We start from the raw sequence: 12,012 nt of genomic DNA on the forward strand, positions 1-12,012 counted from the left end.
GCCTCTATGCCTGGACTCTACACATAAAGTACCAGTCAGAACTTTTATTCAAAAACTGCTGGGAGACCTGAATTCACATGAGCTTATATCAATAAGAGCACTTTAAATCACTTTCCCTTCATTTAATAAGCTTTTCTCCATTCAGATTTCACCTGTCAACATTTTAGGTAATGAATTTAAGTTGTGAAATACTATACAAGCACTCTCAGGTTTGAGGGAAACTATATTTGGGAAGACCAAATCTGAATGAAGAAGTAAAGTGCTTTCTATCAACTCACATTCTGTCATGCCAAAACAGATTGTATTAATACAGCAATTAACCAAAACTCTTTTACACCTGAAAACACTCTTTTCCTCAAGTTTTTTTTTTTAATGCTAAAAATGAATATTACTCCAATAGCATCAGATAGTTTATCAAGTAGTTAAGAGTAGTAGCATCAGTACACAAACAAAGCCCGAGTTTAAAATACTAACCAATCAGTATTCTGGGAAGCCAGGGATGATAACCACATTAGAATCCTTGATGGGGTTCACACCAGGGAAATAACAGATATGGGCCCAACTAGGACACGACCCTTCCCGTCAACAGTCCCATGCACATTTTATGTACTCCAGCTCAACACAGTTCAGTGCACTAGGAGAATTCACTGCTCCAGTCAACCTCTTCAGAAATGTTCAATAGCCCACAGGACAGTGAAACAATAGCTTCAATAAATATACAACCCTCAGGTGATTCCTCCTCCCCCACCCCCCTGAAAGAGGAGATATCTGGAGGAGTTTTAAATCACCACAAGTTTTTAGCTTGAAGTCTTAACTTTTGTTGAGTCCATATGCATTTTACAACAGGAAGTAAAAAAAAAAAAAAAAAAAAAGAATTAAAAAATCTGGTTACCCTAGGCAAGCACACCAGAGTATTCCTGTGGGGAGTTCGCCTCTCAAGGAAACATCAATACAGAGGACACTGATTTCTGTGAGGCATCCCAGAGCTGAAATCCTTACTCTATGGAATGTAAGTCAATAACACATCAATTACACAGCTGTTACAGAATTTGTCTGCCAACATATACTGATCCACAAATTCACACAGGGAATATCGAGCCAATATTCCCTTCACCTGAAGGCTACTTAGGGGCAAATTCTAGTTTAAACTCTGGGTAGTCACACTGCAGAAAAAAGTTCAAAGCAATGCTTTACTAAATCTAGTTAATATTTAGTTCACATAGTGAGTCAGAATGAGACTACCACTTTAAATAATACTAACGAAATTCCTACACAATGTTACTAATCTCCTCACCTATAAAACACTATTTCATTAATAACAAAGCATATTTTTTTTTTTTTTTTTTTTGCGGTACGCGGGCCTCTCACTGCTGTGGCCTCTCCCGCTGCGGAGCACAGGCTCCAGACGCGCAGGCCCAGCGGCCATGGCCCACGGGCCCAGCCACTCCGCGGCACGTGGGATCCTCCCGGACCAGGGCACGAACCCACGCCCCCCGCATCGGCAGGCGGACTCCCAACCACTGCGCCACCAGGGAAGCCCACAAAGCCTACTTTTGTATAGCGATGCGGGGATTTGGAGGCCGGTTGCTTCTTCAGGTCAACGAAGGCATCTCCATTTTCTGTTTCACCCACACTTCTATCCATGGCTCCTTGGTCTACAGTTCTTTGCACCTGGAAGAAATCAGCACAAAACTGTCACTGAGAACAATAAATTTTCATAAGTCCTGACTGTTTAACAAACGGAAATTCATATCTCTTAGACTGACTACCTTTAAAAAACCCTCACCCAACAATTACGCTATAAACCAGAACCCACTTGGAAACAGAAACACTGGTACCTAGATACCTCTTCTATCAAAGAGCTAAGCATCACAGGATAAGGAAAGGAGAAGTGCAACATGCCCAAATCAGGGTCCACCCTTTAAGCAGTTTTAATACAAAAAGAAACCAACATTAGTCGCTGCCACCCGTGAGGGCCGTTCAGGCAGTAGTGGGGAAGTTTCTCGTAGTGGGGGCAGGTAGGAGACTGGCTGGAGCTGGGGATCCGGGAAGTCGGGCAGTGGTAAAGTGCCTGTCACTTGCCAATGGACGGCGCCAGCTGCCCCTTGTTACCGGAGGCCAGGGACTGGGGACGGGGCCAGAGCGCCCCTCACTAGGCCAGCCGCACCTGTGGACATGTCAGGGGAGCCCCTGGCAAGGAAGGGGCGAGCGCAGGCTTCAGCTCCAAGGCTCAGCTTCCCCTGGCCGAGACCCCAACCCCCGGCCTCTCGCGCAGGCCCCGACCCAGCGGCCTCCTTCGGAGAATGGGCGGGGACAGTACTCACGGAGGGGAGGTGGGCCGGAGGAAGCGGGGAGGCCGAATCCCCCGGCCTGGGCACTCCGAGCTGGAGCCGGTACAGGCCCGCCGCCATCCAGCCCGGCGGCTCGGGCCCCACCAGCCCGCCCGCTGCTAGCCGGCCGCCCCGCTGGCCTCGCGCCCCTGCCCGGCCCCCGCGCGCGCCCCGGCGCTCGCGCTCACGCCCGCGAACCTGGGCGCAGCGCACCCGCGCCCCTTCTCTTCCCGCGGGCCCAGGCGTGCGGCGCCCCGAATCCCGGCGCCCCACCGCCACCCAGCCCTTACTCGGTGCCTCGGCCGCCGCTCCCCTGCCCGCCGCCCGCGCCGGTCCGAGAGCTGCTCCGCGCGGCCTTCGCTCTCGCCCCCCCCAACCCGCTCGGATTGTCTCCCTTCAGCCGCCGTAACCGCCACCCAGCCCTCCGCCCCTCCTCCCCGGCCCCCTCCCCCTTAATATCTCCCTCCACGCACCCGGGCCCCAGCGCAGCCTTCGCCGACGCGCGCCCGGATGTGAGGTGTCCGCAGCGGTGCCGGCCGGAAAAAGGAAACATCGCGGCGCGCTCCCTGGGCGCGGGCCCCTGCGTACGCACGGTGGCGGGGAGGCGGAGGCCGGGAGGGGATGACGGCAGGGGGAGGAGGCCTGGCCGGGGGCCGCGGAAACCCTCCCAGGTGTGCTCAGGCGGTCGTCGTGGGCAGCCCTGGGGAGGACGCCCAGTTCCCACGTGCGCTTCGGGGCGGGGCGGAGCTTGAAGCCCGCGACCCCGCCCGGCTGCTCTCCAGGCAGGGTGACCGCGGTCGGGCAGTGGGTCGGCCGCTGCGTTTGCACGGTTCGCGTCGGCAGAGGACCCTGGGGCTTCGGCAGCGGGAATCTTGAGTTAGGCGAACTTGAGGGCTGTGCGCCTTCCGGTTGGGGTTCGAACCTTGGCTATTTTTTTTTACTGGTGGTGTAATCTTGGGCAAAGTTCTGACTTCTGAGTTTCGCTCTTATTAAAATGGCCTCTATGTGTATGAGGAATAAGCGAGATTACGCGTTGCTGCATTAATAAGCAAACTTGCCACGGTTGCTTTTGAATGAGCTACAGGCGACTGACAAATTCATTGAAATGTTCTTTCCCGCCCCATAGCCTGCACGGGAAGAAGTGCAAGTGCGTTTGGGTGAAAGATGAAACTGCGAATGTCAGGTGGTTAGTATGTAGTGCTGAGACCGGCTGACGGCCACACAGACGCACATATAATTTTCCTCCTCTGTGAACAAATGAGAGTAATTGCCATGCGGGGAGGAAAAGTTTGACGGAGATCACGTGTGAGCCGGTTTCTGCCCCGTGGGACAGTGGAATGATACATGGCTGTGGAGGGAAATGTAATTTTTCTCGCCAAAGTATAGTGAAGTCTACATTTCTTTGAAGGGGCCTACTTTCTTTGAGCTTCACTTGTGAAATCAGCCGATTGGGCAGTGATTGCGCACTAAGTTCCCGTCCTTGTATATTGGCAACGGACAAAACAATTATGAAAACTTTTTTTTTTCGTCTGTAATGATGAATAAAATGAGTTTCTCACAACTATCCTCTCTCTGCAAGCCACTGTGGAGAAGTGGAGAAGGCCTATTTTTTTGAAGCTCTTAAATTCTGGCTCTGCCACTCAGTGTGAAACCGGAGCCAGTCACTTCACTTTTTTGAACCTGTTTACTCATCTATGAAAGAGAGATAGCAGGGCTTCCCTGGTGGCGCAGTGGTTGAGAGTCTGCCTGTCGATGCTAGGGGATACGGGTTCGTGCCCCGGTCCGGGAAGATCCGACATGCCGCGGAGCGGCTGGGCCCGTGAGTCATGGCCGCTGAGCCTGCGCGTCCGGAGCCTGTGCTCCGCAATGGGAGAGGCCACAACAGTGAGGAGCCCGCGTACCGCAAAAAGAGATAGTAGTACCTAATTTTCAGGCTTTAAAGAGATAACATTAAAACCACTGTTCTGGTTATCTTTTGCTGTGTAACAAACTATCCCCAAACTCAATGGCTTAACCCAACATTTATTTTGCACCAAATCTGTAATTTGGGGTGGTCCTAACTGGGACAGCTGGTCTCTGCTCCCTTCAACATCAGCTGGAAAGCTGTGTGCTAGGAACATCTAATGGCTCACTCACATGTTTGGTGGTTGTTGGTGGCTGTCAGCTGGAACCAATGGAGCTACTGCTGGAACACTTACACCTGGTCTCTCCGTGGCGTGAGCTCCCTCATAACATGGTGGCTAGATTCCCAGGCAAGTGTCCAATTAGGAGAGGGCCAGACAGTTGTACAGCCTAGCCTCGAAGTCACTGTCTCTTATGCCACATGCTGTTCCTTAGATAGGCATCGCTAAGGCTGGCCTATATTCAAGGGAAGAGGACTTAGACTACACCTTTATACGGGAAGAGTGTCACAGAATTTGTGGGCATATTTTTAAATTACCACCAGCCATATATGAAATGTGCTCAAGGCATTGTAGGTATTATCATAAAGGTCTGGCCTGAAGCTCATTTCCTGGGTGTCTTCTAGTCTATCCTATGGAGGATGTACTCTTCCCCCAGGCTCTTCTTTAATGTCTTATAGAACCATGTTCTCAACTCACTTCTTACCTCTCAAAGCCTTAATCTATCCTTATTAAAGGAGAAGACAATTATTACCTAGGAATAAAGGTAATCATTTACTAAGGGAGGGCATCTGTGAACTTCTTTCACCTGTGTCATGTAAAAGCTAGATGCTTGCAAATCCTTGTTTCGTTGTTGCTTTTGAATGTTATTCTCTTTGGCAGGAATGATAATTTGTAATTCTAAATGCCCCCTTTTGCAATGATAATGAATTTTCAAATATCAGTATAGGAACCCCCTTTGAGAGAGTAAGAGAAAAAAGATTCTACTTCTTTACTAAATATTTGTAAGATCTTGGTTTAGGTTCAAATTCTTGTTTCAAAATTTGGCATAAGGGGACTCCCAACTTTCAGTCAGTTGGGGAAATTAACAGTCCAAGAACAGCAGAGAAGCAAATAGAAATCAGAAACCTAAAAATTTTGAGAGCAGCCTCAACTCAGACCTCCACTGCTCTCCACCTTTCTAAATGAGCTTTTTCCTACTCAGCTTTTCTTTCTCCAAGGGTAATCCCTACTTCCAAGAAAATAGGATTTGAACAGTTTCACAGTTGCGGCATCATGTATTCAACGACTACAAAGAAATTATTAAGAGACTTCTGTAAGACCATAGAGCAAATTATTTGCTGAGCCTAAACCCTTTCTGGCACTTTACATCTTTGATTTTATATATGCAAAGTAGTTAAAAGAGTCTGACATCACCAAGCGCTGCTGCACTAGCTATTGTTATTCTATATTGTTATCTAATCTTACCTAATGGGACTAATTATTTTCATTATAATTCAAATGCAAATGCCTTTAATTCCTTCCTAAATTAGTCAAAGCTGATGGTGGTAAATGTACATGACAAAGTATCAGCAAATCATTTAGAAAGCGTGCTTACTGATTTTTCATCCTGGATTGTCATAATTTGTATAAATGTAATTTAATAAAGTACTCATAAGAGTAACATTACAGTAAGTAAATATTAGTTACAGTGTTAATCAGGACTTTGAAAGTAACTAAATTATTTAAAAACTACTTTGTCACATAACTTCAGATTAAAGATTGGTTCCCGTGTCCCGCTAAAATGGAACTTCTTTTAAACACTTTTAATTACAAAAATTAATATAAGTAAAAAAAAGCAAAAATGCAAATTACCTGTGATTCTAATACCAAGGCACCCAACAAGTTTTTTTCCTTCATGTTTTTAATGTAAAATCTTTCAGGCATTTAAATGCATAATGCTAGCCTTTGTTTTGCGCTCTCCACCAGAAATATCAAGTGCTTTAAAATGATGCTTTACGAAGCACAGGAGAAAAGGATATAAAAATGCCCTACCTTAATAACCTATAATGAAAAATAATCTGAAAAAGAATAGTGTATATATATACATAAAACTGAATCACTTTGCTGTATACCTGAAACAGCATTGTAAACCAACTATTCGTTAATTTAAAAAAATGCCCTACCTACCCATCCCCACTTTTTAAAATTTGGGCCCACTCTGATCATCTTTTAAATTAATGACTATTTACTAACAATGCTTGTTAATTACATTTTAAAAGTAATGGTTAAGAGACGCCATCAACCTGGGATAATCTTAATTCGCCGGCGGCGCAACCCTCACCCGCGCGGTCAAGATTGACGACCTCCCAGTCTACGAATGCGCGCGCCCCAGGCCCCGGGGACCGGCTTGCGTTCCCCGGAAACCATCGAGAACCGAGAGCCAGAGAGGCTCACGCGGGAGCCGGGAGGTGGGGGAAGGAGGGCCTCGGTCCGCGCCGGCCTCTACACGGGAGCCTCGTCCCTGGTGCTTGCCACGCGAAGCGTAACTCGGGAATCCGCTTCAAGACAGCTCCCACTCCTCGTGTCTAAGAGTAGCAGTGGGAGGCTGAGCTGTGAAAGAAGCAAGTGGGCCACGGGGGCAGAGAGCCCTCCGCGGGGCCGCCCTGACAGCGCGTCTATCCACGCACCTCAAGGCCAACTCGCATTGCTGGGGCTCCAAGGCGGCCACGGGGAGGTGAGTCGCCTGCTGCTCTGAGGCTCGGCTGTCTCTCGGGTCTCGGGCTGGGCGTCCCTCACGCACGCCGCGTCGCCGTGGAGATGGGGGCGGGGCCGGCGCGAGATCTGCGTCTTAAGGGGCGGGAAAGCGCGGAGGCTGGCGTAGGCCGCGCGGGCTTGAGGAGGCTGCACCGCGTCTACCGGGATTTCTCTGAAGCGTGAGGCGGGAGTGCTCGGCCTCTCCGGCCGGAGCCCAGCGACGAGCGCACGTCCCTCCGAGCCTGGCCGGTGACTGCCCTGTGGGAGCGTCCGTTTCCTCCTCCTCTAGAAGTGCAGGTGAGGCTACCTCCCCATGGGGCTGAGGTCCGAGAATGGAGGAGAGGTGGAAAGGGCGCGCAGGATGGCTCCCGGGGCCCACGTTCCTCGCCCGACGTCCTCCTGCGCGTCTGGGGCGCCGCAGGCGGGTGCTGGTGCCGCGTCAGTGCAAGGCTCGTTAGCGTGCGCGTATCCGAATTCGGGGTTTCTGGATCCCTGCTGCGTGGCCGAGCGACGGGCGAGGGTTTTCAGACCGTAGGGGCCACACCTGAGCCCCGAGGGCTAATTGGGCAAACACCCGCAGCGGGAGATTAGTGCTCCGTTTTTATTTGATGGGAGGCCGTTCAGATTTATTGTTAATCTCTGGATTATAGTGAAGATTTGTTATTCGTTGACTGAATCGTGTTAGGGCCCTGAGTACCAGCCCCAGCTGTCCTACTTAGCTGGTGACCTGGGGCACTTCTTCTTTAAAATAAAGATGGTTACCACCTGTTGGGGTGGTTGTATTAAAGCAGGTAATTAATGAAAACTGTTTAGTACTGTGCCTGGCACAGAGTACCAGCTCCATGAATGCTATTTTGAATCTAATCTATACACTCTAGGTGGCATGGTACCCGCCTAAGTGCCATGGAAATATGAGACTTGGAGGTGTCATGGAAGGCTTCCTGGAAGAAGTAGTTGAAGCTTATTCTGCGACCTAGTATATAAATTTGGGTATTTTCTTGCTTTTCTTTAGTAAGATCATTCATTTCTCAGTTATTGTTAGGAGCTGCAGAATACTGTAGAAACTTCTTTAAGATACTTTTACATTTTTCGAATTCACATGTGTATTTAAAAATTAATACTAAAACCTTAAATTAGAAAATAGTCTCCAGGCTCTAATTCCAATTTCCATTCTGTTCCTCCTGATGTTATTTGTAAATTGGAAGTAAATAACCTTATAGGTGATATTTCTTGATTTGTTAGGTTTACACGTTAAGTGTTGACCATTCATGGGAAATGCACAGGTTTTCTTCCCTCATCTCACCAACGTGGTTATGTGGTAATTTGTTGTTAATAGTCAGTGTTTACATTATATAACAGATATTCACTGCTGAACCAAGTAGACTAACTGCAATTCTTCCTTTCTCTTACATCCCGTCATTTTTTCTGAGAATTAATAATTGTCTTATTTTCTTATTTTCCTAGTGTTCCATGCACAGATCACTAATGTTTTTTTCTGAATGCTTCAGTATTTCTCATAGACCTGTCAGTAATTTTTTGCATACTCTCAAAACCATCAGTTCCATTTCTTTCCTGGAGACTTTCCTCCTCTGCTCTAATCTGTTCTGGTGGCTCTGTGCCTGCTGTTCCCAGTTCTAATCCAGAGACTTACTTTCACATCTGTCCTGGAATTTGTTTCTTTTTACTGTTCTTTTGTTTTAGATTCACTGTTCCCAGATCCCTGTTTTTTTTTTCTTGATTTATTTCCTTGGTTTTTGGAGCACATTTTCCTGTACTACTACTACTTCTAGTACTTCCTCCTCTTCTTTTTTTAATAGCTTTATTGTGATATAATTCACATACCATACAGTTCACACATTTAAAGTGTTCAGTTGTTTTTAGTATATTCCCAGTTATCCAACCATCACCTTAATCAATTTTAGAACATTTTAATTACCCAAAAAAGAAACCCTTACCTATTAGTAAGTCACTTCACTGTTTCCCTTCAGTCCTCCCAGCTGTAGGCAACCACCATTTTACTTACAGACTCTATAGATTTTCCTGTTCTGAGCATTTCATATAAATGGAATCATACAATACGTGGTCCTTTGTTATTGGCGTCTTTCACTTAGCATAATGTTTTCCAGGCTCATCCATGTTTTAGCATGTAACAGTACTGCATTTCTTTCTATGGCTGAGTAATATTCCATTGTATGGATATATCATATTTTGTTTATCCATCCTTTAGTTAATGGGCATTTGGGCTTCTACTTTTTGGCTATTACGAATAATGCTGCTACGAATATTCATATACAAGTTTTTGTATAGACATACGGTTTCAGTTCTCTTAGATATATACCAAGAGTGGGATTGCTGGATCAAATGGTAACTCTGTATTTGTCTTTTTAGTAACTGCCAGGTTGTTTTCCAAAGTGGCTGCACCATTTTACATTACTACCAGCAGTGTAGGAGGGTTTCAGTTTCTCTACATCTTCACCAATACTTATTATTATCCTTCTGTCTTTTTGATTATGCCCATTCTGATGGGTACCTCATTGTGATTTGATTTTTATTTCCCTGATGGCTAATGGTGTTGAGCATCTCAGTGTTCTTATTGGCTGATTATATATCTTCTTTGAAGAAATATCTAGTCACATCCTTTATCCATTTTTAAATTTGGTTAATTGTCTTTATTATTGAGTTATAGGAATTTAAAAAATATAATCTAGATACAAGTTCCTTAGCAAGTATGCAAATATTTTTCCCATTCATTGAGTTATCTTTTCACTTTCTTTTTTTTTTCTTTTCACTTTCCTGATGATGTCCTTTGAAGCACGAATGTTCAATAAAAACATTTATTTATTTAATTTTGGCTGCTCTGGGTCTTAGTTGCGGCACACGGATCTTTAGTTGTGGCACGTGGACTTCTTAGTTGTGGCATGCATGCGGGATCTAGTTCCCTGACCAGGGATCGAAACCCGGGCCTCCTGCATTGGGAGTGCAGTCTTAACCACTGGACCACCAAGGAAGTCCCACCAATGTTTAATTTTGATAATGTCCAGTTTTCCTGTATCTTCTCAATAAATGCATATCTTAAGCCTTTTCTCCTTGCATGTTGGAAAAAGTGTTTGATCTACCGTGACATTTGGCCTTGGTTCAGGACCTCTCATCTGAGGATTTACATCTTTCAGTTTTGAGACAATTCTTATTTCTTTGATAATTTCTTCCTCTTTCGTTCTCTCATATCTCTCTGGAATTCCTGCTAGTTATATATCTGATCCCCTGGATTGAGCCTTTGATTTTCTAACTATTTCCTTTCGTCATTTTCCCCCCTCTTCCTATTTCTGGGACATATCTTCAACTTTATTAGCCACCTTCTAATGTTTTGATTCTCCTATATCTTTCTTGCTCTCTTTTTGTTTTAAATAATATCCTTATTTTATTCTATGTGTATATAATATGTTCTCTTATCTCACTGAGGATATTAATCATAGGGTTTTCTTTTTTGTTGTTGGTGGTTTTTTCTTTTCTTTCCCATATTGTCTTTGTTTACTCCAGAATTTTAAAAAATTTTATTATGAAGAATTTCAACCGTGTATAGTATGTACCCAACACCCATTTTCAAAAATTAACTCATGACCTATCTTCTTTCATTTATATCTCTGCCACTGTAGTATTTTTGCTTTGTTTTTTATTTTGAAATAATCTCAGTCTTCAGAGAAGTTGCAAAAATAATACAGAGAACCCCCATATACCTTTATTCACATTTATCACTTTTTAGCTTTTTTTTTTTTTAAATCATTTTCTCCATGATTGTCATAAGATGGGGGTTATCCAACTCTACAACTCCCTCCACATTTGTCTCTGGGCATTTTGTGTATGGATAAGCCCTCCTTTCTACCTCATTTATCTAACTATCTGTTCATCCCTTTATTGTCAGATTGGACTCATGGATTCCCATTTTGTTTAATGTGTTATAATTTATTACTGTCCTTAATTATTTTGGTGCTTAAATTTATCATATTTTATCTGTAAATTGTTCTCCATATTCGGTAAAAGACACAGTATCCTTTTAAAAGAACCAACACCACTATCACAGCAAAAAAAAATGATAATTCTTTAATAACTCATTAAAACATTAAGTTCAAAAAAGTTAAAGTTTAAATTTCCCTCATTGTTTCATATTTTTTTGTTTGACAGTTGTAGTTTGTTAAAATCAAGATCCAGAATCAAAGTCCATGCATTACATTTGGTTGATAAGCATCCTTTTTTTTTTTTTTTTGCGGTATGCGGGCCTCTCACTGTTGCGGAGCACAGTAAGCTCCGGACGTGCAGGCTCAGCGGCCATGGCTCACGGGCCCAGCCGCTCCGCGGCATGTGGGATCTTCCCGGACCGGGGCACGAACCCGCATCCCCTGCATTGGCAGGCGGACTCTCAACCACTGTGCCACCAGGGAAGCCCGATAAGCATCCTTTTAAAAATAATTTTTTAATTATGATTTTCTTAATTTTTATTTTTTATTTATTTTATTTTTTTTTTCGGTATGCGGGCCTCTCTCTGTTGTGGCCTCTCCCGTTGCGGAGCGCAGGCTCAGCGGCCATGGCTCACGGGCCCAGCCGCTCCGCGGCATGTGGGATCTTCCCGGACCGGGGCACGAACTCGTGTCCCCTGCATCGGCAGGCGGACTCTCAACCAGTGCGCCACCAGGGAAGCCCGATAAGCATCCTTCTAAAAATAATTTTTTAATTATGATTTTCTTAATTTTTATTTTTTTAAATTATTATTTTTTTGGCTGCATTGGGTCTTCGTTGCTGCACATGGGCTTTTCTGTTGTTGCAGCAAGAGGTGGCTTCTCTTGTTGTGGAGCATGGTCTTTAGGCACGCGGGCTCAGTAGTTGTGGCTCACGGGCTCTAGAGCGCAGGCTCAGTAGTTGTGGCTCGCAGGCTTAGTTGCTCCGCGGCATGTGGGATCTTCTTGGACCAGGGATTGAACCCGTGTCCCCTGCATTGGCAGGCAGATTCTTAACCACTGCGCCACCAGGGAAGTCCCAATAAGCATCTTAAG

General features: G+C 45.4%; 2 protein-coding genes across 20 annotated transcripts in view; one reads left to right on the plus strand and one right to left on the minus strand.

Annotated features, from left to right (window-relative positions):
* The window catches only part of EIF4ENIF1 (eukaryotic translation initiation factor 4E nuclear import factor 1), a 42,668-nt gene extending 39,846 nt beyond the window's left edge, over nucleotides 1-2,822 (minus strand). For 3 of the 8 annotated variants that reach the window (XM_019950079.3, XM_019950080.3, XM_019950078.3), the window contains exons 1-2: nucleotides 2,325-2,600; nucleotides 1,552-1,671 (exon numbers count right to left, since the gene is read on the minus strand). In XM_019950079.3, the coding sequence (XP_019805638.2) occupies nucleotides 1,552-1,671; nucleotides 2,325-2,411 (207 nt within the window). In that variant the 5' untranslated portion in view covers nucleotides 2,412-2,600. The other 5 variants (XM_019950082.3, XM_019950081.3, XM_033837248.2 and 2 more) reach the window with 5 other exon arrangements.
* A 72-nt stretch (nucleotides 2,823-2,894) lies between these two features.
* The window catches only part of SFI1 (SFI1 centrin binding protein), an 84,335-nt gene continuing 75,217 nt past the window's right edge, over nucleotides 2,895-12,012 (plus strand). For 4 of the 12 annotated variants that reach the window (XM_033837232.2, XM_033837238.2, XM_033837245.2 and 1 more), the window contains exon 1: nucleotides 7,062-7,264. The gene's annotated coding sequence lies outside the window, so the exon portion shown is untranslated. Of the gene's footprint in view, nucleotides 2,915-6,676; nucleotides 6,948-7,058; nucleotides 7,265-12,012 lie in introns of those variants that run through there. The other 8 variants (XM_033837239.2, XM_033837241.2, XM_033837235.2 and 5 more) reach the window with 6 other exon arrangements.

This window comes from Tursiops truncatus, chromosome 13 (assembly GCF_011762595.2).
Source record: "Tursiops truncatus isolate mTurTru1 chromosome 13, mTurTru1.mat.Y, whole genome shotgun sequence".
In the NCBI taxonomy this organism is placed as follows: domain Eukaryota; kingdom Metazoa; phylum Chordata; class Mammalia; order Artiodactyla; family Delphinidae; genus Tursiops; species Tursiops truncatus.